The following is a 22,410-nucleotide window of genomic DNA, read 5'->3' on the forward strand; positions in this document are numbered from 1 at the left end:
TTGCTCTCTATTTTCTGGCAATCAACTGCCCCTGTTTGTTCCTCTGCCTCTCAGCAGAGCTCCTCTCTTTCTTCCAGTGTTTGAGATATGAGTGCTTGTCATGCTGCACCTTGGTATCCTGTTACGTCTTTCAAATCTCCTGCGTAAAACTTCTGGAGGCTTGTCTGGTGCTTTTGAATGTTTATTTGAAATTTATGGATTGGTGGTGTTTCCCAAATGAAATCTCCAGGAAAAAATAGTAAAGTCAATTACCACTCTAGCATTCTGCTAGTATTAGTATCTGGGGTTGTTTTGAAGTTCAATCCTGCTTTGCGGTATCAAAGTGCAATTGGCAGAGAAGAGATGCTTACTTTGAAATAGCTTTTCTTAATCAACTTGGAAGCTGTCCAGAACACTTTTTCATTTAGAACCACAAACAGAAATTGTCTAGTTCATAATAAAGCCATGTAGCTGTATGTGTAGAAGTCTGCATCTTTAGAAACAGAAAGGAAAGTATGAAGATTAATTTCTGTATTGACAGATAAACAAAAGAAAATCTGTGGAGTGACCAAAAGAGAACCTCCACACTTGCCCATTAAACTAAAATAAAAGTGGTTGCAAACTCGACTTACTGTTCCTAAAATTCATGATTTTAGTTCTGAAAAATTCTCTCATTCTCAATATATGTGCATAATTTCCCCATACATCCAACTCTATTTGGAGTTAGACTGGGAAGATGGGTGAATCCAACAAAAAAAATTAGTTGTTCTATCCTACAAAACATGGTGGTACCTTTCATATTACAATTAGAGAACTTCTTTATTGGCTTAAGTTATGGCACTTGTGAGATAATGTGGAAGAGATTAATATGTGTACACTGAAGGCTAAGCTAATAGTATCTCACAACTGTGGTTAATGTGAAGGCAGTTACACTGGATCAAATATCGCACAATTTCCTCTTACCACGTGCTGACTTATTCATATATCTGAGCTTGAGTTATTTTTAAGTATTTTAGGCCTGCAGTGGCATTTTCCTATGTAGTGGTATTCTTTCTGGTCCATGCAATAGTACTTTTGGATCGTGGGCTTTTCAAGATCATGTTACTGAGTTAAATGACTGCCCATAGCATGATTTGATTACTGCAGAAAGTCTTACACCACATGCTGTAGTGTTTTAGAGCTTGATATATTCCAAACGTAGCCATCAGTGTATTTCAGGGTCACATTACAGTGGCATCCCTAGTTTCTAGGTGGCATTGGTGTTCTTTTATGCTGGTGTTTGCACAAACAAATGAAGTATTTCACTTTCACATCAAATCGAAGTGGATATTCAAACTGAACATTTCTTCGAAACCTTTCCATAAAGCTCTGCCATTTTCCTTTTTCCTTTTTTTTTTCTCCCAACCTGTATTTTTTTTAACAGGAATTAGTTTAATGATCTATTTCATATCTGACACTGAACAGCTGTCAGGTGATGCAAAATTTCTGTAGTGAGCTGTTCTGAATTCACTGCAATAGAGGCCATGACTGTCTACCATTACAGCTTCCATGAATAATTGATTACTCTAAGGGAAAGCTCTGATTCTTTATTTATCAAATAACCCTTTGCTAACAGACTAGAACAAAAATGAGTGATGAGAACAGGAACACAAAAAAAAGATTTTCTTTCTCAAACACATACAGATTATGCTGTGTGAATATTGGTTATCATCAGAGTTATACAATTAGTTGTACTTGCATCATACAAAATCTGTGAGTTTTTAACAATATAATTTAAAGATAAAAACTATCAGTGGCTTTACCAGGTTGCTGTAAAGCTATTACAAGATTTAAAAATAGCTTTCAAATACTTCTTGTGATAAAGAAATATAAATAATTTTGACCAAGTCATTTGAGGAAGTTGATTTTGATCCTCAATGTAAAAAAGGCTCTTAAGTAGCTTCTGTGAAATTTTCTGCCAAAATGGCATGTCTTTTTATGGGACCCTAACTTGCAGACACTGCCAAATCAGCATTCAGGTAGAAGGTACTTCAGAGTAATGCTTTTCATGAAAGCTGAAATTCACTGTTAAACTATTTTTATTCAAATATTTTCTTCTAAATGGCTGGGAAAATAATATTTAGAGGATATGGGTTTTTCATAGGTTACGTGGAAGTTTTTTTATGGAAAAGATTAATTTATTGGCTCCTGGGAATAATTATTTTTTTCATACTGCTGAACTATTGTGTGTTATTTTGTAATTATTTTTATATAATATTCCTCCACATTGATACTTTTCTGAATAGCTTTATTTAAAATAGTCTTGTTTCATTTACTGAGCTAGCTGTTCTGTGATATAAACAATATAAATCAGTGTTTTGATATGTAAGCTTGTTCAACATTTACAGCTTTTAGCTTTCTTCAGTAAAGGAACATGAATACATATAGAACTGAACTAAGGATATGTATTTCAAGATAACTAATGACACTTGTCTTCGTTCCTTTCTGTGTTACCTGCATGATGAAGAAATATTCATCTTCAAATAAAAATAACTTTCTTTAGTGTGGTGTATGTTGTGTCATGATACAGAATGTATTTTAAGGCTACAGAAAACATAGCATACAGTGGAACAGCAAAAGCTTTTAATTTTCTTTTTCTTCTCTCTTTACAGATGGACCCAATTCAAAAAGCTGTAATAAATCATACGTTTGGGGTTCCTCTTCCTCATAGAAGAAAGCAAATCATATCATGCAACATTTGCCAGCTGAGATTTAATTCTGATGTAAGTCAATCATTTTGTATCAGATTAGAAATATGTTCTTATCTTCTAGGATGTGCCATAATTTGCATAAATTGAACAAAAATGAAACATTGTGATTTCAGTGTGTGGCTCAGCAGATGAAAAGGCTGTAGGATGATTCAAATAAACACAATTATTTGGTAGTGTTTAGATACCTGGACAGATTTTCCCTGTGGATATATCCCTGCAAGCTCATCAACTTCAGTTGTGCTGCACAGAGTGTAAATATGAAAATGGATTGATCCTTTACTGCTAATAATAAGGCTGAAGTATTTACTGGGTCCTAATTCTTCTACTAGTCCTGGTTATGTTTGCCTTCCTTTTCAGCCTGCAAATGTTAGAAGACATGCAGATACAGTCCTCGTAGATATACCTTCCTTTTTCTATCCCTATAACATTTTTTTTTTGTCTATTGGCTCCTACCTTACGTCTTCTCAGTCTTCCAAAAATGAATTGGAGGTGGTCTAATACACAGAGGGAAACTCATCCTCTGGAGTTACCCAGGGAAGCTATGCTCTGGTGCTTCTTGCCAAGGAGTACCTGCTCTGTCACAGAAAAGGTTTCTTTCTCATACTAGTCAAGTGAAAAAGTGGAATAATTCTTGTGTGATACTGCTTCTTTTTAGGCAGCTGTTTGTGTACAGTTTGTACCTATTTTTCTTTTATCAATTATTTATCAAATCCGTAACTTGTCAAAAACTTAAATTGAACCTTTAAGCCTTCTTTTAAGAATTGGCCACTTAGGGATGAAAATAGTGCAATTCTGCTCATTCCCCTCAGCTTTTTGTTGCTTAGAAATAATTTTAACAAGATCTCAGTCACAATTCCCATATCTGTCAGCATCGTGTACTTACATTCGCTGTTGACTCCAGGTTTTCTAGTTAATGGACCGAATGGACTCTTTCCTCTTATAACATTGACATCATTCTCAAACAGTGGTGGAGGAAGGGTAACACATTCTCTAGAGCTGTCATATCCTATTCTGATAAATATAGAAGAGTTTAATTAGGCTCTTCCGTTTAGAAGCCGGATCCTAGAATGGGAACTATGGATACTGAGCTATTCATGAGGACGGGACAACGAAGACTTCTGGGCTACAGTGAATGCACCTGACTGAGCAGCCCAGCTCATCTCTCATAATTTTCATCTTTCACTTAGGAAAAAGCATGCCACACTGAGTTGTATATGGCATGTAGATGCAAGAGACATCAACCACCTCGGTGTTACATACCAAAGTGAAACACCTCCTTTCAAAGAGGGTGTAATATTTGTTAGTTGGCAAAAAGATCTGGGCAAAAGACAAGAGGAACACGTAATTAAAATTACTTAGTCATTAACAGATACACAAACTGGATTGATACATGGAGTGGAAAGTTTTCCAGCTGATAACAGGAAATATTTACCAGAATAAAATGTTTGAAATAAGAACTATTCTACACAGAAGCAAACTGCTTTTAGAAAGGTTTCCACAGAAGAGAGGGGGAAGAAGCATTTCCAAAGTGATTTGCAGCATCCAAAAAAATGGTTTCCAAAGAAATCTCTTCATTTAGAGTATTCACAGCAAACTCTTAGAAGTAAAGAAGTTAAGCAGATATTTAGTAGCTGACCCTTCACACCTTCAAGTGACAGAGGCTTGAAATCTGTTTTGCCAACACTGTTCAGTAGAAGGTTGTTCTGATGCTCCCATCTCTCAAAGCAGATCAATATCAATATCTTTATAGAATGGGAAGACCTTCTTGCTAAGTATTTTTCACTTTCCACTTCTTTTTACCTAATTTTTAAAGTAACCTCAGTGTTGCTGATGATGGAGAGATTACCATCCGAATACTGCCCATTGATTAACCTGCGATGCTGTCTCCCTGCCCTTTCTTTTCCATACAAAAGAGATTTGTGGATCTTCATGATGGTCTTTTCTCATTCCAGTGCATATAGATATTAGTGCTGAAAATCACAAAACTATTTAAGTAGTCAAATTTCCACTGCAGTTTAGACATGTTTTTATGCAATGTGAGCGGAATAGGTAGAGCTAAGCTCCTCTATTGTTTGAGAAATTCTGAATTCCACCAGTTTCTGAAACAAAAATGTACTAAATTGAATATTTAAGGTTGAGACTTAAAGGAAAGATATCTTTGAAGAAAAAGAGCTATTTGCTATCATTTTGATAACTCTGCTAGATGAATGGCAAGCACAAACATTTTATTTTTTGTCTTATTGTTGTGAAATAGTTTTCATTTACTCAATATTCATACCTTTCATTTTTGTCATATTTTGATGAACATGATTTAAAACCAGAACAACAATAAATGGCTTTTGTGTTCAAAAACCTAAGGCTTTGTGGCTGTTCTACCAATATGTCTTCATTTTTAGATGCTGGAGATAGGATTTATCAGAAAGAAATTAATAGAAATTTCTTTTACCTACTGTACAACAGTAATATGAAAATGTTTACAATAAAACTGGTCTGTGAGATTTTTCATTTTTGCAGAGAATACAGAATTTTCCCCCCTTTGATACTGAGCAGAAAAGCTTTTTTTCTGGTTGCATGTTATCAGAATTACATTTCAAAGGAAAACGAGAAAAGGCAGTACAATAGCCTAAAATCGTTTAGTTTCTTTCTAAAGGAGTTATCTATAAATCTTCATGACAGCTGTGTGTTCAGTGTTTCTTTTTAAAATAAATCTTCTCATACAAGGGAAGGGAGGAATGGGCAAGTAACCAAAGCTTCTTCATGCTGAGAAAAAACATTACAACAGCAGTGGTAGGTTCTGTGCAGTTCATTTCAAACAGTGAACTACTTTTTCTTTATTTTTTTCTGCATTGGGAGAGATCTGTGTATAACGTTTACTTTCACATTGTGCATCAAATACAGGGCAAAACATTTAAGTATGTGCTTAGCTGCAAGTGTAGGAGCTGCCATTTAGATTTTGGCAGCTGCTGAGAGCTATTGCACCAGTTCAGAAGAACTGTGAATGCATACTATGTAGCAAAAACTGAACATCTGCTAAAAGCATTCTAGAAAATTAAGTCCAGCTGACTTCAGCAGGCCAACTTATGTGCCTACAGGTAACTACCTGTAGGAGTAAATTCTCTCCTAACATGAACGCTCATTAGAAAAAAACCAAAACACAGCACACACACTCTGGCAAACAACCTCATGGCTTGGAAAAAAGAGCTTACCATATTTTCCTCATTTTTTTGGTCACATGTCTTGACTGTCTTGCTTTGCCCATGTTTCTAATTTCAAAAGATAGTGACAATATCCGTTAACAAAGTCAGTTTTTGCAAAGAGATTCTTTCTTTCTGTTCCCTCTTGCTTAATGCAGATGGCTGAGTGATAATTCAACTTTCCTTCAAAGAAAGATTGGGCATTGTTTTTATGTACTCACAGGACTTGAATTCTATTATGTTACACTGTAAAAAAGTTTCCAAATATGTTAGCCAGAAATTATTGTTTGACTTAAATAACAACAGAAGTAATATCCTCCTGAAAAATCATAAGTTGATTGCTCAACATGGATATTTCTTGGGGTTTTTATCTAGTTTTTCTCCATCTCTATAAAGAAAAGGTACTGCTGAATCCATATATAGATCAGCTGTATGACGTTGTCAGGATTCCAAAAATGATGTTCTGGTAGAAGAATACGGAACAATTTTTTTGAGGATAAATATGTTATATAGCTCCACAGTATTTTACTATTGTTCTAACTTTCATGGGGAAAGAAGCAGGACGAGAGGACCTATATCCTATATAGGTTATGCTTGATATCTAGAACAAATTCTTGAAGTGTGGGGATTGGAATGGGGAACAACATGATTGAGAGCAGCCCTGCTGAGAAGGACTTGGAGTTCTGATTGATGAGAAGCTTGACACGAGTCAGCAATGTGTTCTCACAGTCCAGAAGGCCAACTGTATCCTGGGCTGCATCAAAAGAAGAGTGGCCAGCAGGCCGAGGCAGGTGATTTTGCCCCTCTACTCCGCTCTCCTGAGACCTAACCTGGAGTATTGTGTGCAGATCTGGAATCTCCAACATATGAAGGATATGGAGCTGTTGGAGCAGTTCCAGAGGAGGACTGTGAAGATGATCAGAGGGCCGGAGCACCTCCTGTACAAGGACAGGTTGAGAGAGTTGGAGTTGTTCAGCCCGGAGAAGAGAAGGCTCCAAGGAGACCTTATAGCGACCTTCCAGTACCTGAAGAGGGCTACAAGAAAGCTGAGGAGGGACTTTTTACAAGGGCATAGAGTAATGAGGGGAAATGGCTTATAAATTGGAAGTGGGAAGATATAGATTAGACATTAGGAAGAAATTCTTCATGATGTGGGTAGTGAGGTGCTGGAACAGGTTGCCCAGGGAAGTTATGGATGCCCCATCCCTGGAGGTGTTCAATGCTAGGTTGGGTAGGGCCTTGAGCAGCCTGGTCTAGAGAGATATGTCCCTGTCCATGGCAGGGGGGTTGAAACTACATGATTTTCGAAGTCCCTTCCAACTCAAACCATTCTATGATTCTATGAAAGTATCAATTTGTGAGCACCTAGGGGATAAGGTGATAAGAAAAAGCCAACATGAATTTGTCAAGAAGAAATCATGTCAAACCAATCTAATTTTGTCCTTTGGCAGGGTACTTGGTCTAATGGATAAGGGAGAATAAATAGATGGAATATATTTTGGCTTTTTATTAAATTAAATTATTAGAGTTGATACAGTCCTAAATGACAGTCTTGTAAAGTAAGTAGGAGAATAAAGCCCAGGTAAAATTGTTCAAAGTTGATTGCACAACAGATAGAAAAACTGTGCTGAGAGTAGTTGCTGATGGTTTCTTGTCAAAACAAAAGATCAGTACAAAACAGAATCTTTAGAAGTCTGTTCTGTACGTGGTGCTACTCTGCATTTTCATTAACAATGTGCCTGATAGAACAGAGAGTACATATACCAGGTTTATGTGTGACACCTAGATGGAAGGTGACAGGCACTTGATGGAAGGTGGCAAGTTCAGGATTGCAGTCCAAAATTATCTTCACCAGTTGGAGAAAATAGTCTGGAATGCTGAAAAGTGTAGTAAATAAAAGCACAAACTATTGTGCTTAGACTGGAGAATTTAAATGCACAAGCAGTAAAATGAGAAATATCTGGAATAATGGCTAAAAAGGAATTTTAGTGAATCACAACCTAAATATATATTAACAATTGCTAATGTGGGACAAAAAGGAAAAAATAAACCCACCCAAATTAGCCTATCAAAATATTTTTTCCCCAAAGAGTGTTAAATTATCAATAGACAGGTAAGTATTCTGCAGTACTTGAAAATGGGGAAAAAAGGAAAAAGCTGAGAGATTATATGACCTCCTGCTCGACTAACTTACAAAGATCTTCCTTTGGTTTGGAAGAGGTGATGAGAGTTCATTTCCTGTCCATTCCAAGTGATGGTCACACCTGGCCTGTGTCCTCTCTTTGCAAAGAGAGAGGGAATTTCAAAAGTTAGTCCATTAAGAATTGAAAAAGTTTGATGCAGTTAACTGCTTGAAATTATTTAGCATTTCACCCTTCTGATTTCAAATTTGTTATTTTTTCAACTTTCAGAGATATCCTTAAATGGTATTTGAAGCCATGAATGCTATTTGTATCAATCACTGTTCTGTGTGCATCTATAACTACGTGTTCTTATCCTTTGCATGTTTTGTTGTGCCTTCAATTATAAGTTCCATTTAGATTTAGATTTCCAATTAACCTTTAGATTTAGAACCCTGTTTTGTTGTAAAAACAACAATTTCTCCTTCAATTGTAGCGACCAGTTTTCTTAATCAAAGTCACTCGTTGTAGGTATTGCCAGCCATCAAACACATCTATTACCTCAGGACAATTTTCCTTCTGGTCTTTCCAAATCAATGTATCTATGTTCTGTGAAGTCATCAGCCTGAGTCTTTAAGGAGCTTCTTTTGTGCAAACGTTTATAGATGCTCAGCGTCCCCCTAAAATCAGTGTATAGTGTTAATTGCAGCATTTTTACCTCACTAAGAATAAAACTTCATCAGGAATTAATTTATATAGATGTAGGTCCATATATATATGTGTGCTACTTTTTTTTCTGATATGCAACAGATTTCCTGTACTATAGAGTTCAGTGTAAGGAGAAATAATTGCTGACTTCAATTGTGAAACTGCACATGCTATTAATTTGAGATCAGAATGTGAGTCATAATGGAAATGCACGCATAGGTTTACACTTTTCCAGAGATAGCATTCACTGGAAAAAGTAGCAAGTAAACACAGAATTAATTAGTGCAGAGATTCCCATAGGATATCTAGCATTTGGATATCAACACATTAGGGAATTAAAGAATTGCATTCCTAAAGGCTAATCAACTAACACAGATTTTTTTGCAGCTACATTGCATACTTGACAAATTTGAAAATGCCCTACTGTTTTTTTTCCCAGTTCAAAATTCAGTGCAATCTCTTTTTATAGGCTTAGCCTCCACATTTTAGAAGCAATGCCTCCTCTTTCTCTGACTGCAACTTTAAAGGATGCATTATGAATTGCAATCAGATCCTGTGAAGGTCTGGTCTTTCCGGTACTAGAGAATGAAATTTTTTTTTTTTCCACCCTATGTTGTATTTTGAAAGAAGATAATTTTATTTTTTTCATTTCAGTCCTGAGTTCCGATAGATGTTTCATTCTGAGATGATTGTGAGTAACTTTTTTTCATGTAGGAGATTATTTTAATTTATAAATTAAAAAATGTAGAATAGTCTGCTGAGCAATAATCAAGAATTTTTATATAACCTGTAGTTTCTTAAAACATTTCTCAAATGCTTAATAGAAAGTGTAAATAATTTCTTTTTGTTGTATGAAGTTTTTTTTTCCATGATTTTCACCTTCTGTACAGTACTTTTATGTGCCTATACAACCCAGAAGCAGAAATTATTCATATCTGACACAGCATCTTTAGCTTCTGAGTATTTTTAGAGGTGTTGAACCAAGTCCCTTGGCTGATGGCTTAAGGATGTGGATATTTACCTCTTAAGCATTGCCTGCAAATGAAGCATTTGGGGCGATCCTCAGTAACTGCTGTAAGTGGTCTTTCAGTGGTCCACAAGCTATTGAGCTTTAACGAACTCTTCACTAATCCTTACCTCTCTCTTTTCTTCTGGTGAAAGTAATTTATTCTGTCCTGTTGCAAAACATGGACTGGTTCAGAGTTGATCAGGCTTACAGAGCCATTGCCTGTGGACAAGAAAGTAGTAGGAAAGAAGGAAAATTTTAAATTATTGAGTTTTAAGACAGCATGCGTTTACTGTCAGCTGGTTACTTTGTTTGCTGCTGGTGGGGAGAGATGGAGTGCCTTAATGTCCACTGTATTCATACTACATATTCCTCTCAAAATTCACTCTCCAGCCACATTCAGAAGTGGTAGTTGAAGAGAGAGTGTGTAAATTAAGAAGTGGAACAGGCTTCCCAAGGAAATGTTCAGAGTCACCATCCCTGAAGGTATTTAAAAGGCTTGTCCACATGGTGCTTAGGGAGATGATTTAGTGATGGACTTGGTATTGTTAGATTAACTGTTCACTCGATGATCTTAAGGGTCTTTTCCAACCTAAGTGATTCAATTCTATAAATCCAGGAGGGAGCTTCCAGCTACCTGGTCCCGGTGCAAACAGAGGTTATGGAGAAATGTCCAATATCTACATCAACAGAACATTAAAACGTTCAGCTTTATCAACAGCTGAGAAGAGCTGAACTGTGAGAATGAAGACTGTGAAGAAGAGCTGAACTGTGAGAATGCTTAGTGGGTTTGAACTGTGCATTTTAAAAAATGCCATTTTATACATGAAGGCATTGGTATATGCAGGAAAAAATATCTACAGTGTAAAAGGACAGGAAATAAGCCTCTTTTCCAATTTTGTCATATTCCATTTATGGTAAAGAATACCCATTTCAACTGCAAGGAGAGAAACCTCTGCTTTATCACTTCGTGCCATACACTTATTTGTATTTGAGGCATTTTTATCCTGTCAGCTTCCTCCATCAACATGGGAAGTAAATCAGTCAGCTCTAATAAACAACTGAAATTTATGAACAACTGTGATGGGGGAATTTCCAGAAACCACTTTCCATAAGCAAGTAATCACCTAAAAAGAAAGATAACTTGTAAACTCTTCGCTCTGCAATCTTCATCTAGCTTTGTTTGGTCTGTTGTAACTTCTTCCTTATCGATTTAATTTAAAAAAAATTAAGAATTTATTCAGTAGAGAATCTGAGACTCTGGGTTATTAATAATAGGTGCAGATAACAAATTTCACTGTAAAAATGGCAAAATGTTTTCTTTCAGTCACCAATCAGTGACTCTTTCTGGCTCAGTTTCTTAGGCACTGATAGGGATATACAGAACTGGGAGAAGTGGAAGAGGCAAGGCTTTATGTCAAAATCTGGCCAACAGAAAGAGCATATAGTGAAGAAAATGCTCAGTTTTGTGTGATGTAGATCTCCATCAAAATCAGTTGAATTATGTAAATAGTATTTTTTCCTCAAAACCCAATAATCCTAATTTCTTCTAAAAATGCATTAAAAGTAAAGTTGCTATTTTACTTGGCTTTAGTTGATTATACTCTATTCTAACAACCACAAAATCTCTTCAAATAATCTTATACTAATTCTAGATACTCTTTTTTTTCCCTGCTCTCTTTATGGCCAGTGAAATTGCACTTCCTGGTGTGATATATTCTTCTTCATTGTATCTGTGCGGTGACTTCTTGTAGAAAATATAATATTTCCTTTTGTGAGAATTACTGTTAAACATAACTGTCCCTGATGTAAACAAATGCCACTTCAGAACATCCAGGCCTGGCTTTTTCAGCTCCTTGGTTCTTTTATCACTCCTCATGTCTTTTTTACTCTCTGGTGATACTGCTACTCCATGTACTTACACACATCACAGCTAAGAGTTGTGAGTCTGATCATCTGAAGGAGTGGAAGTGCAACCCAATATCTGTTTTTAAAAGCTTTATATTGGAATTAAAAAGCACATCTTTGAACTATGCCTTTGAGGCTGTATTGACCCCACCCATGCATTTTCTTTCTTTTTATCTGAATTAAAAATGAAGTCTTTAAAGGTTTAGAATTGGCTAAGGGAACTGACTTCTCTTCAGGAAAGAATCTAATATGGCTCTTACACTTAACCCCCCATGGCCTTTAAAAGCATGATTATGAATTCAAAACATGTATTCAAACGGAGGCAGTGCTTTAGTGGTAGACCTTGCACGTACTTTCATATGTATAATTGTTTGATGAGTTGATCTCAAACTGTGATTCTAAAAATATAAAGGTTTATTCTGTTTGGGGTTCACATAGGTGTCATTGTATTGTGGTGGAATAACTGTAGGTACAGATGTATAGTAAATGTAGTGAGTTCATTTATGTTAGCTCATTTTGGATGGGTATAAATGTTTCATTTTATTCTTTAGAAAGGGGATTTTAGAAGGTAGTCTGTGAACAGGTTTCATCCTTTCCCTGGCATAGCCTATTTTCTCTGCATCAGTGGACTTGTCATGATAATCAACTTTTTTGTCCCAACCATCAATCACTCCTGATTACAGCTGGGGAGAAGTTCTGTTCAGTTGATCAGCCCATCAGTGCGCATAATGTTACGCCTGGAGACAAGTGAAAATCATGCCTCGATGGGAGAATCACTTGCCTTCAAGCCTTTTGTCTGAAGTATTTTAATTTACATTTAAAGTCTTACTGCAAATGACAATGGTTGCTTTGATTTTATTATATCTTTGACAAAAAATAATAAGTTCAGTTGATCTTTCTCTACATGATTAGAAGAATACTTTTCTATTTCAAATAGCATCTTATGTTGTAACTTTTTCACTTCATTGTGCAAATGTTGCAATAATTGTCACTATATAAATTAAAATTTAAGTTTTTATGTGGTACTTCACTAGGAGAAACTTAGTAAGTGCTAGCCCAAGATTTTTTTGCAGAAGTGATTTTGTTGGATTTTAATCCAACATTTGGCTTGGGTAATATTTGTCTTCAGTATTCCATTTATATGAAGTGGCTGTGTAGCAAACACAAAGTCATTAAAAATTAAAGGCTTCTCTCCTTTCTTTAAAGGAAATATGGCTCCTGTTGTGGTCATTACTGAAAAACAGACCTCTTAAAATAGGGCTTTTTGTGTATCTAAAGCCCAGCATATTTCCTTCCTTGTAACAAAAATAATTTCAGCTTTCACAAGAATGATGAAATTTCATGTTGAGTAGATATTTTATATTTTGCTAATAACTTAAATATGATTTTTAATCAGTTATCAGAATGACCAGATGTAGTTTAATTGTACTGTTCTTTTGCCTTCCACAGACACTTTTTAAAGTATCTTTTAAAATTGTTGTCACAACTTCATCTTTTCACAGTATCAAAAAACATAACATATAAGAAGACTGTAAACCTGTTCAAGGGCTGCAGGATGAGGTGTAAATGAAGAAGAAACTAGAATGTGAGAATATGGGGTAATAAAGATTTGATTAGCAGTCATGTTTTTACATACAAGCTTTAATTAGCAGTAGCTCCTTTTCCTATTCCTGCTGGCCATTTTCAGGACAGTGATATATTGCTTTTTTGCAGTGAGCCATGCCACCAAATAGAAGGTGTTATGTTTTCATTAGAAGCAGACACTTCAGCATTATTATCTCTAATCTCAGTCTACACAGCAATACAAAACATGCCGAAATGTCACAATTCAATAGGCCAATGGTATATATAGTAATTTAAAAACTATGGCATATTCACTCAGATTCTTCATTTTGTTTCTTCTTAAATTGATGATAAAAGCACTATATTGCAAATCAAATAATTACTCAAATAGGCTCACTCCTTATGTTCTGTCTGCTTTAATACCTTGTTTGCCAAATATAGAATTTCATCACTTGTATAGAAGTTGTTCTTCCAAAGCTTCAACCTGTTTATTTTTATAGTTTAGTAATTAATGTGAGTATGCTGCATAATTTTTATTTTACAGTCTACGTCAATCTGCATTACCTTTGCAAAGACTCTCCCCGCTTACTGTAATGACATAACGGAAATTTTTCTTTTGTTATCAAATAGAGATATTTGATGTTTCCTCACTAATACAATTCTAGTCAAATAGCCTACCACAAGCTACCTCTCACTGCTTGTAACTTTATTCTCTAATGTGATTTTGATAGCAGAATCTTATGTAATGATTAGCAGTTATGATAAAATCAGCTTCTAAAGTAAACACATTCTGAGAAAGGCAGCTATAAGTGAGTAGCGATGTTTGAAAATGTCAGAAAACATGGAATATATGGAAATAATTAACACCTTGGACACCACAGGAAGATTTTTACTGCATTTATCAGTATTTTATTATGTATAATTCCCGGTGATGAAGAATTTTTTTGCTATAATAATTTTGCAATATTAATTTTTATCTTTAGTGCTTGAAAAAGCTGTGAGAATTGAACTTCCTTCACAGAAGAGCTTAGAAAATGTACACCATGCAGTTACAGGATGGAAGGATTTTTAATAAAAATGGTACAGCACCATTTTGGCTATTCTTTGAGAGTCTGAAGCCTATGTCTGGATTGGTGAGACAGGTATTATTAGCAAGACAAGCCAGTAGGGCATGAAATGCAGGGAAAAGCTGCAGTGTTTATAGAATTATTAGCTTGTACTGTGCTAAGGTAGTGCTCTTGGCAAAATGTAAGGAGAAAGCAGATATTCAGGAGAAGAAAGGAGCAGATGCAATGACATTTAGCATCAAGAATCATGAGGAGTGGAGATTGTAGCAAGAAATAAGGTTTTGGTACAGATTTTTTTGCTAGAATAAATTCATTTGTATTACTGGTCACTACAGTATTTTCTTTCTTGTAGAGTTGATTGCATTGGCCTAAGCAGGAATTCAATAGTTAAGGCATGTTTCAACTAAACACACAAGTTCTGTCATCCTTCCAAAAAGGATCTAATTTTTTATGATGCATGTTCTGCACTAATGGAAGGAATTTTAAAGGAAGAAGAATCCCTGTGGAGTGGAAGATGTACTTTTCACACCTGAGAAAAGTTTATTGCAACATTATCTAGGCAAATAAGATGAGAAAGATGATTTCTTGGACTTACATCATTAGAGAAAACTGTTTTAACCTGTGTGTATGGCCATGCTGTTTAGAGGTGGAAAATAAGTATAGTTTCTGGAGGTAGGAAGCTGAATTTTGTGTGAATTTTACAGGTGCTGCACAGCCTTTGAATGGCCAGCACTGGCAGCTTAATGATCAAAAGAAAAGTTTCTTGTTGAAAAGAATCTTGCCTAAACAATGAAAGCAAGTTCTGAATTGATTATTCTCTCCCCAAGTCCCACAGAAAATAAGTGAAATTAATCAAGGGCAAATCAATCTTTTAAAAAGTTAACACTAAGAAAAAGCAGACATTTGCTTTGATGACTGTTGTTACCTAAATTTTTATCACTCATAACCATTTTGAGGACAAATTCAGCTGTGGCTGTGATGTCTGTTTAGTTGAAGACATCAATGCCACTACTCCAATCAAAGGCAAGGTCCCAAAAGAAAACGGGCTCAATTTTTATGTCATGTGTCTTGCTGAGTGTCCATTGATATAGATAAACAACTATTAATCAGAAGATACACTGAAATAATTTCTCAGGAAATACTTTTTTTGCATGGTCTGAGTTATTCATCAATAATTATCTTAAAAATAGTAGAGATACTGTTTGCTTGGTAATTTGGAAAATAAGGAGGTGATTGTGACAGCTAATGTCTTCACTAAGGGAAAATCACGTCTAACAAATCCAGTGGTCTTCTATGATGGAGCGACAGCGTTGTGTATAAGGGAAGAGAAGTTGATGTCATATACTTGGACTTGTGCAAAGCATTGGACGAATGTCCCACACAACATCCTTGTTTCTAAATTGGAGAGTCATAGATTTGACAGATGGACCACTGTGGAGTTAAGGAATTGGCTGGATAGTTAAAAACTTGTGATCAATGGCTCGATGTCCACGTGGAGACCAGTGTTGAGTGACATTCCTCAGGGATCATTATTGGGACCAGGCTACTTGACATTTTTGTCTGTGGTATGTGATTGAGTACACCCTCAACAAGTCTGCCAAAGATGCCAAGCTGTGTGGTGCATTTGACACACTGGAGGGAAGGAATGTCATCCGGAGGGAACTTGATAGGCTTGAGAGCTGGGCCCATGTGAACCTCATAAATTTCAATAAGATTAAGTGCAAGGTGCTATGCCTGGGTCAGGGCAATCCCAAGCGCAAATACAGGCTGGGCAGAGAATGGATTGACCACAACCCCGAGGAGCAGGACTCTTGGGTGCTGGTTGATGAGAAGCTCATGACCTGTCAGTGTGTGCTTGCAGCCCAGAAAGCCAACTGTATCCAAGGTTGCATCAAAATAACCATGAGCAGCAGGTCAAGGAAGGTGATTCATTCCCTCTACTGCGCTCTGCTGTGACCTTACCTGGAGTACTGCATTTAGCACTGGGGCCCACAAAATAAGAAGGACTTGGCATCGACCTGTTGGAGTGAGTCTAGAGAGCCATGAAGGTGATCAGAGAGCTTTATCACTTACCCTTTGAAGAAAGGCTGAAAGAGTTGGGGTTGTTCAGCATGGAGAACATAAAGCTCAGGGAAGACCTTATAGCAGCCTTCCAGTACTTAAAGGTAGACACGAAAACAGCTAATAGACTTCAGCGATCTTAACTTTTACATAGGCTTAAGTTGGGTGGAGTGGGTAGAAAGCTCAAGAGGGACTTTTTGCAAAGGCATGTACTGATAGGACAAGGGATATTGGCTTTAAACTGAAAGAGGGTAGATTTATATCAGATAGAAGGAAGAAATTCTTCACTATGAGAGTGGTGATGCACTGGAATATGTTGCCCGGAGAAATTGTGGGTTTCTCATCCCTGGACATATTTAAGGCCAAGCTGGATGGGGATTTGAGCAATCTGGTCTCATGTATGGTGTCCCTACCCATGGCAGAGGGGTTGGAATGAGATGATCTTTAAGTTTCTTTCCAGCCAAAACCATTCTGTGATTCTGGTGATTTACTTAGGACTTGGAGAACATTATGGCTCATTTTTACAGGGAGCCAGCAGTTAAATATCTGTGAGTATACAGTGCTTTACTGATATGTAAGGTGAAGTCTTTTCTCTAGAGAGCTTGTTTTCTAATAAATCAGAAATGAAACAAGAATATAAGATATGGAGAACAGCGTGGGATCAACAAATGAATTAATGGAAATATACTTTCTGAAACTAATTTTTAAGTTTTCTTGAAAGACGTTGGGTTTGCCAACTAGTACAAATATGATTCAACTTAGTAGATAACGTGTTAGCACAGTTGAAGTCAATCTTGTAAAAAAGTTTGAGAATAAATTAAGATAAATGTATTTTCAGGATCTGTAGTTTATTAAATGGTTGGAGTAGGTGTGTTGTTCTAAGGTATGGAAAAGGGAGAACGAGCTATGTAAAAGAAGACATGAGTAAGCAATATCGTATAATAGATCTGATGGTGCAAAGTAGGAGATAAATATGTGGAAAGAAAGAAGACTCTGAGTCTATCATAGTTAGTAATTAATATTTGGGATACTGTGACAGAAAAGAGGTTATTTGAGAAATGGAAAATTTCAGGTGGCAGAGTAAACAGTAGAAGAAAAATTAGAGCCATTAGGGAGCTATTCAAGCTGAACGGTCATAAAGATACTGGTTGAAAGTGAAGGAGAAGTCATCCCAAAGAGAGTACATCCAGGTCCAGAGAGCAGAAAGGCTTGAAGACAGAATCCTGAAATAATCTGGCCGGTGCAAGTCTGGATTTTCAACTAGGAGGAGGTTTGTGGTTCAGACATTCTCCATCTGAGCTTACTTAGGATTCAGGTCTTCTCTAAAGTCAGCCTTAAGGAACATTCCTCCACCACTCCCTGCCTCCCCACTGAGGCCTATATGAAAACTAAGATTGCTGCAGTCTATTTATTAGCTCTTTTCTGGTATTTGCAGTAAGGAATAATGACAGAAGCACTTCTAGAATAGTTTAAATCTGTAGCTGCTTTAAGTCTAGCTTTTTAAAATTAACAGATATTCCATGTTATCTCCCTCAGAATATCTGCATGTATCCAAAAGATGCCAATTTCTGTATTCTTTAAACAGAAAAAAAAAAGGCTGAAAATATTTATCTACTTTTCCTCTCAGTGTGCTGTCCCCTACCCCCACCAATGTCCACACTAAATCAGCTTGGTGATTTATTATGACTTCTCCTGACATGAAACAGGTAACAGAGTAGTAAGAGATTGATTCACAGTGAGGAGGCATTACTATTTGCAGCAATTAGACTACAAATTTTAATTCAGGTTTTGAAATTGCTTGTTGCAGTCACAAGAATCTGTGTGTTTTGCAGGCAGGACTCCTTTTCTTACTATAAAAAGGGTCTCACCAATACTAAACATGCATTTTTAATAGACCACTTATATTCATTATAAACTGATGGATTTGAACTGTAGCTAAGAAACCAAGATTTTGCTTGGTTGGGGGGCTTAAAGGAGGCTCATCGCATTTCCGAATACTGTTTATAGAAACATTAATTGCATTTAGGACAAGGCAGGGAGGCTTTAGTGTTTCCCTGCAAGTTGCTCTAATGTGTGCAAAGGTTCATTTTATAACTGGTAAGTGCTAGGTTGGCTGTCAAGGCCCTTTGGCTGGGGCAAAGCATTATTCTTATAATTCAATTTTATCAGAACCGCAAAATATAGATCAACAGTATGATGATCTTATCATTAACATCAGATCTTGAGTAGTTTTCCAAAATTATTGCACGGTAAATAACCAGATTTTCAGGCCTGCTTATTAAAGCTGCCAGTTTTGTCTGATGAGGTCATCCTTAATTTCTGTTTAATGAACAGTAGAGGACTCTGTCCATTTTCAGAGATGTGAGTGGTTTCACTGGGGAGGAGAGGAAGCTGTACAGCCATGTGGAGCAAAGATTCATGTAGGCAATGAATTTTTCTGCTGCTCCTGCTGTGCAGCTAAAAGACCACCAGCGCGTATACTATGGTCTGTCTGATCAGGTAAAGAAGATAGGGACTCTGTCCTATAGTCGTTACAGGGGCTAAGACCTGTATTTGTGAACCTGCAGATGGCATAGCATTATATGTAACTGACTGAAAGGCATGTTTGCATGTGACTGAACAAATGGTTCAGCTATAGATTTAATCCATCACTAGCAGACAACTGCTTGTCCTCCTACCATATTTGCACTAGCAAAACCTCTGGCTTAGCCTGAAAGCTCCCAATTATGTTCCTGGCCAGTTGTCTGCTTGAAGAAACCTGTTAGATTTGCCATGTGTAAGCCTGAAGGTGCTAATACATCTTAAAACTCTCAGCTGGAAGTAATGTCTGGTTTGTATTCAGAATGCAATAAAATATATTTTTTTAGGAGACTGAAAGGCAAAACCACTGAGGCTGAAACTGTATCTGTAAGGTGCAGCTGAAGAAGCACTGAATTAAAGATTAAGGCCTCAACCCTCTATAAAGAGAAAATACTGAAAAGATAAGTTAAATCATGTCTGGACTTGGTAGGACTCTGGGTGCTAAAGCCATTTGTCCTGAGTTTGGCCTAGTTGTATTCCTCTGTAAATGACTTTGTTATGGTCCTGCAAGCTGTCAGATGTTACACGCTGCACACGACATTCATGCATATATCCTGACGGCCTTTGGGATCTCATTTGGAGAGTGTGACTTCTCAAAATTTGTCAGTAGGTCTCTGGAGAGTACCTGAGCTCCTACTCTTACCCCTTCTTTGGGGTACAGTCACAGTGCTGTACAGTTCAAAATTCTTATTACTTGGTAAATGTGTACATCATTAAGTAGTGATCATTTCTGCAAGTTATGATTTTGCTGGTGGATTATGTGGCATACAGGAGCACCTCAGCCAGAGCTGGAAGTGAGGACTTCATGAAGGTCTGAGGAGAATGACACATACGGGTACAGGGGAGACATGGTTCCACCCATTAGGGCCACCTCGAACTCTGAAAGCCAGGAAGATGCCCTGGGAAAGTTAACTTGTCTCAGGCAGTCTTATATTACTCAACGGCAATATTTATCATAATCTGTTAGATCATAGCAACCTACACCTGGAAGTGCTTGCTTTTACAACCATGATGTTTGCTGTCTGCTATTACCTTTCTGTATCCGTTTTTTAAACTTGCACCCTTAATGTTCTTTTAAGGTAGGGTCCTTGGGTTTTTGGTCTGCCTAAGGTTCAGTCATACTGAAATAATTGTTGCTCTTAAAAAAAAAATATAGTGTAAAGCACTGTATTTGCGAAGTAAACTGAGTTACTCTATTTACTTTTATTACATTTTGGTTATATTTTTATTATGGGATGAACTCAGCTTTAATTTGACTCTAGGATCAAAAATAGGAAATTATTCTAAAATGGAAAGATTGTCACACAGATTCACTTGAGACTGAGAGTTCTAAGGGTTATCTATCTTCTAATGTGTTATTCCCTAGATGTCATTACATTGGGTTTCCGATATAGGTTTTGGCTGTATATCTGTCAATAAACTGCTGCACAGACTATTTGTAACCCAGTAAAAAAAAGTAGGGCGATGGATTATATCTCTCTGACAAAAACGTGGGAGTCTTTGTTAGCTTGATTTTAGCTGGATGGCTGCTGGATATATATATCAAATGTAGTCAACACTGGAAATCTTTCCATCTAATAAAATATTTCTAATGAGATGGCAGGTTGCCTGTGGGGTGTGGGTATGTGTAGGCATATACACACACACACACACACACATTTCACAGACAGGTTTACTGTAATATGAAAGAAACAGGAGAATATTTCTGTGTGGTTGTCTCTAGCAGTGTTAGATAGAAACTATTAAAGAAAGAGCAGAGAAACAAACAAAGTCCTTTCCATTTGAATGAAATTGTTCTGGGTGTTCCTAGTTTTCATTTTGTCAATATTTTGTAGAGTGTATGTATGTATGTATGTATGAGCAGTAGTGCTGAGTAAATGTATATAGCACCAACTAAGATGATGAGCAGTTGCCCAAACAAATATCATACTGGCATATTCCAAGTTGTTTATAACACATTTTTGTCGTGAAAGTATGACACCTTTTTTCTCAGCTGAGATGTTTTTGTGATGCTGTACATTTCATTTTTTTTTGCTCAGTCAAAGGTGCTCCATCCATCTTTAAATTCTTTCTACTGGGTCCATGTGGAGCATTTCACTTGCTTTCAATTGCCAGTCCAGGGTGAAATAAATATCAATGTTTGTGTGGAATTAAGTGATGCCAGGATTTCACCCACACAGTCTAAACTTAACATACTTCCTACCTTTTTTTCCCCTCCTCAATGAGGAGGTCCTTGCAATTTCCAAAGGCCCATGAAAACAGCCTGGTTCATTGTTTCTAGATTTTGCTGTATAATGAATTCATAGTAGTAAATATCAAAACAATTATAAAGCTTCTGACAAAGTGTTGTTTCTTTATAAAAAAAGTAATTAAGTATACTAGCTACACTCAAAAAATAATTTCCAAAGCAATATGCAAGAAGCCAATCAATAATCTGCATGGTAGGAAGGTGGCAGAACACATTCAGTATTTGAATAAACGAGCTAAACAAAGTTCTTCTTTTGCAAGAGGGCTTCTAGAGTAATTTGCTAAGTTCCTATCATGGGTGATTTCATCACAGTTTTCAATGGAGTTTGGACTATTGAAGCAAATAACTCATTCTTGAAGATCTTTTGTTGTTTGTAACACATTGAATTAGCTCATTACTGCTGAATATGTAGTGGAAAATAGCATCTGTTTACATTGCAATAATATAAAAATTACCAGTAACAGAATAAGAGGCAATTTGCAAAAGATAATCATATTTGTGCACTTGTCTGCAAAAAGTAAATTGTTAATACATACCCAAGGGAAAAAGCAGTTACTGGTTTATGCAATCTAATAGCAATGTTAAGCATAACATATTAAAGAAATTTTTTTTAGGATTTAGTTTTAAAAGTCAGAAGGATATGGACATAAAAAGTATAGTTGTCCCATATTGCTGCTTATCCTGTACTTAGTGATGGTTAAACTCCAGAAAGCATCCTGAAGTTCATTGCACCCAAGTCAGTGTTGAATTGTCCATATACTCTAAAGGTACAACACCAGCCTAGAAGCCTACTAGGACATTTCCTTAGTGAGAGTTCTGTCTTACTTTAGCTAGAAATTTTCAATAGGATGTCCTCCATCACGTAAGTTTGGGGTGCTGCAAAGCATACTAAGGCATACTGAGAGTTACCACAGAATTGAGAAACTGGAGGTTTAAACTGAAAGCTATTCATAATTTTAGTTCATCATTGGAGGGGAAGATTCTTATTTTCATTTTATTCAAAGAGAATTCAGAAATCTCTACAGATTTTTACAGAAATGAGTTTTCCAGAAGTAATTTTGTAGGGACCAGGATAAACATGTTAGCTTTTCCTTAGCCTTTCTTGGTATCGTTGTGCTGTATTTGCATGTTTCATGTTTACCACAAATGCCATGTGCAAAAATTGCAGTGTTTCTCCCCTTACATTTTCTTTTCTTCTTTGTTCTGAATGCACATCTCAAGAGGAG

General features: G+C 36.5%; 1 protein-coding gene across 5 annotated transcripts in view; it reads left to right on the plus strand.

Annotated features, from left to right (window-relative positions):
* ZNF385D (zinc finger protein 385D) overlaps window positions 1-22,410 on the plus strand; it is a 410,191-nt gene that overhangs the window by 311,863 nt on the left and 75,918 nt on the right. For 4 of the 5 annotated variants that reach the window (XM_054059691.1, XM_054059694.1, XM_054059693.1 and 1 more), the window contains one exon: window positions 2,631-2,741. In XM_054059691.1, the coding sequence (XP_053915666.1) occupies window positions 2,631-2,741 (111 nt within the window). The remainder of the gene's footprint in view (window positions 1-2,630; window positions 2,742-22,410) is intronic. The other variant, XM_054059692.1, reaches the window with a different exon arrangement.

Source organism: Cuculus canorus, chromosome 2 (genome assembly GCF_017976375.1).
Source record: "Cuculus canorus isolate bCucCan1 chromosome 2, bCucCan1.pri, whole genome shotgun sequence".
Lineage (NCBI taxonomy): Eukaryota > Metazoa > Chordata > Aves > Cuculiformes > Cuculidae > Cuculus > Cuculus canorus.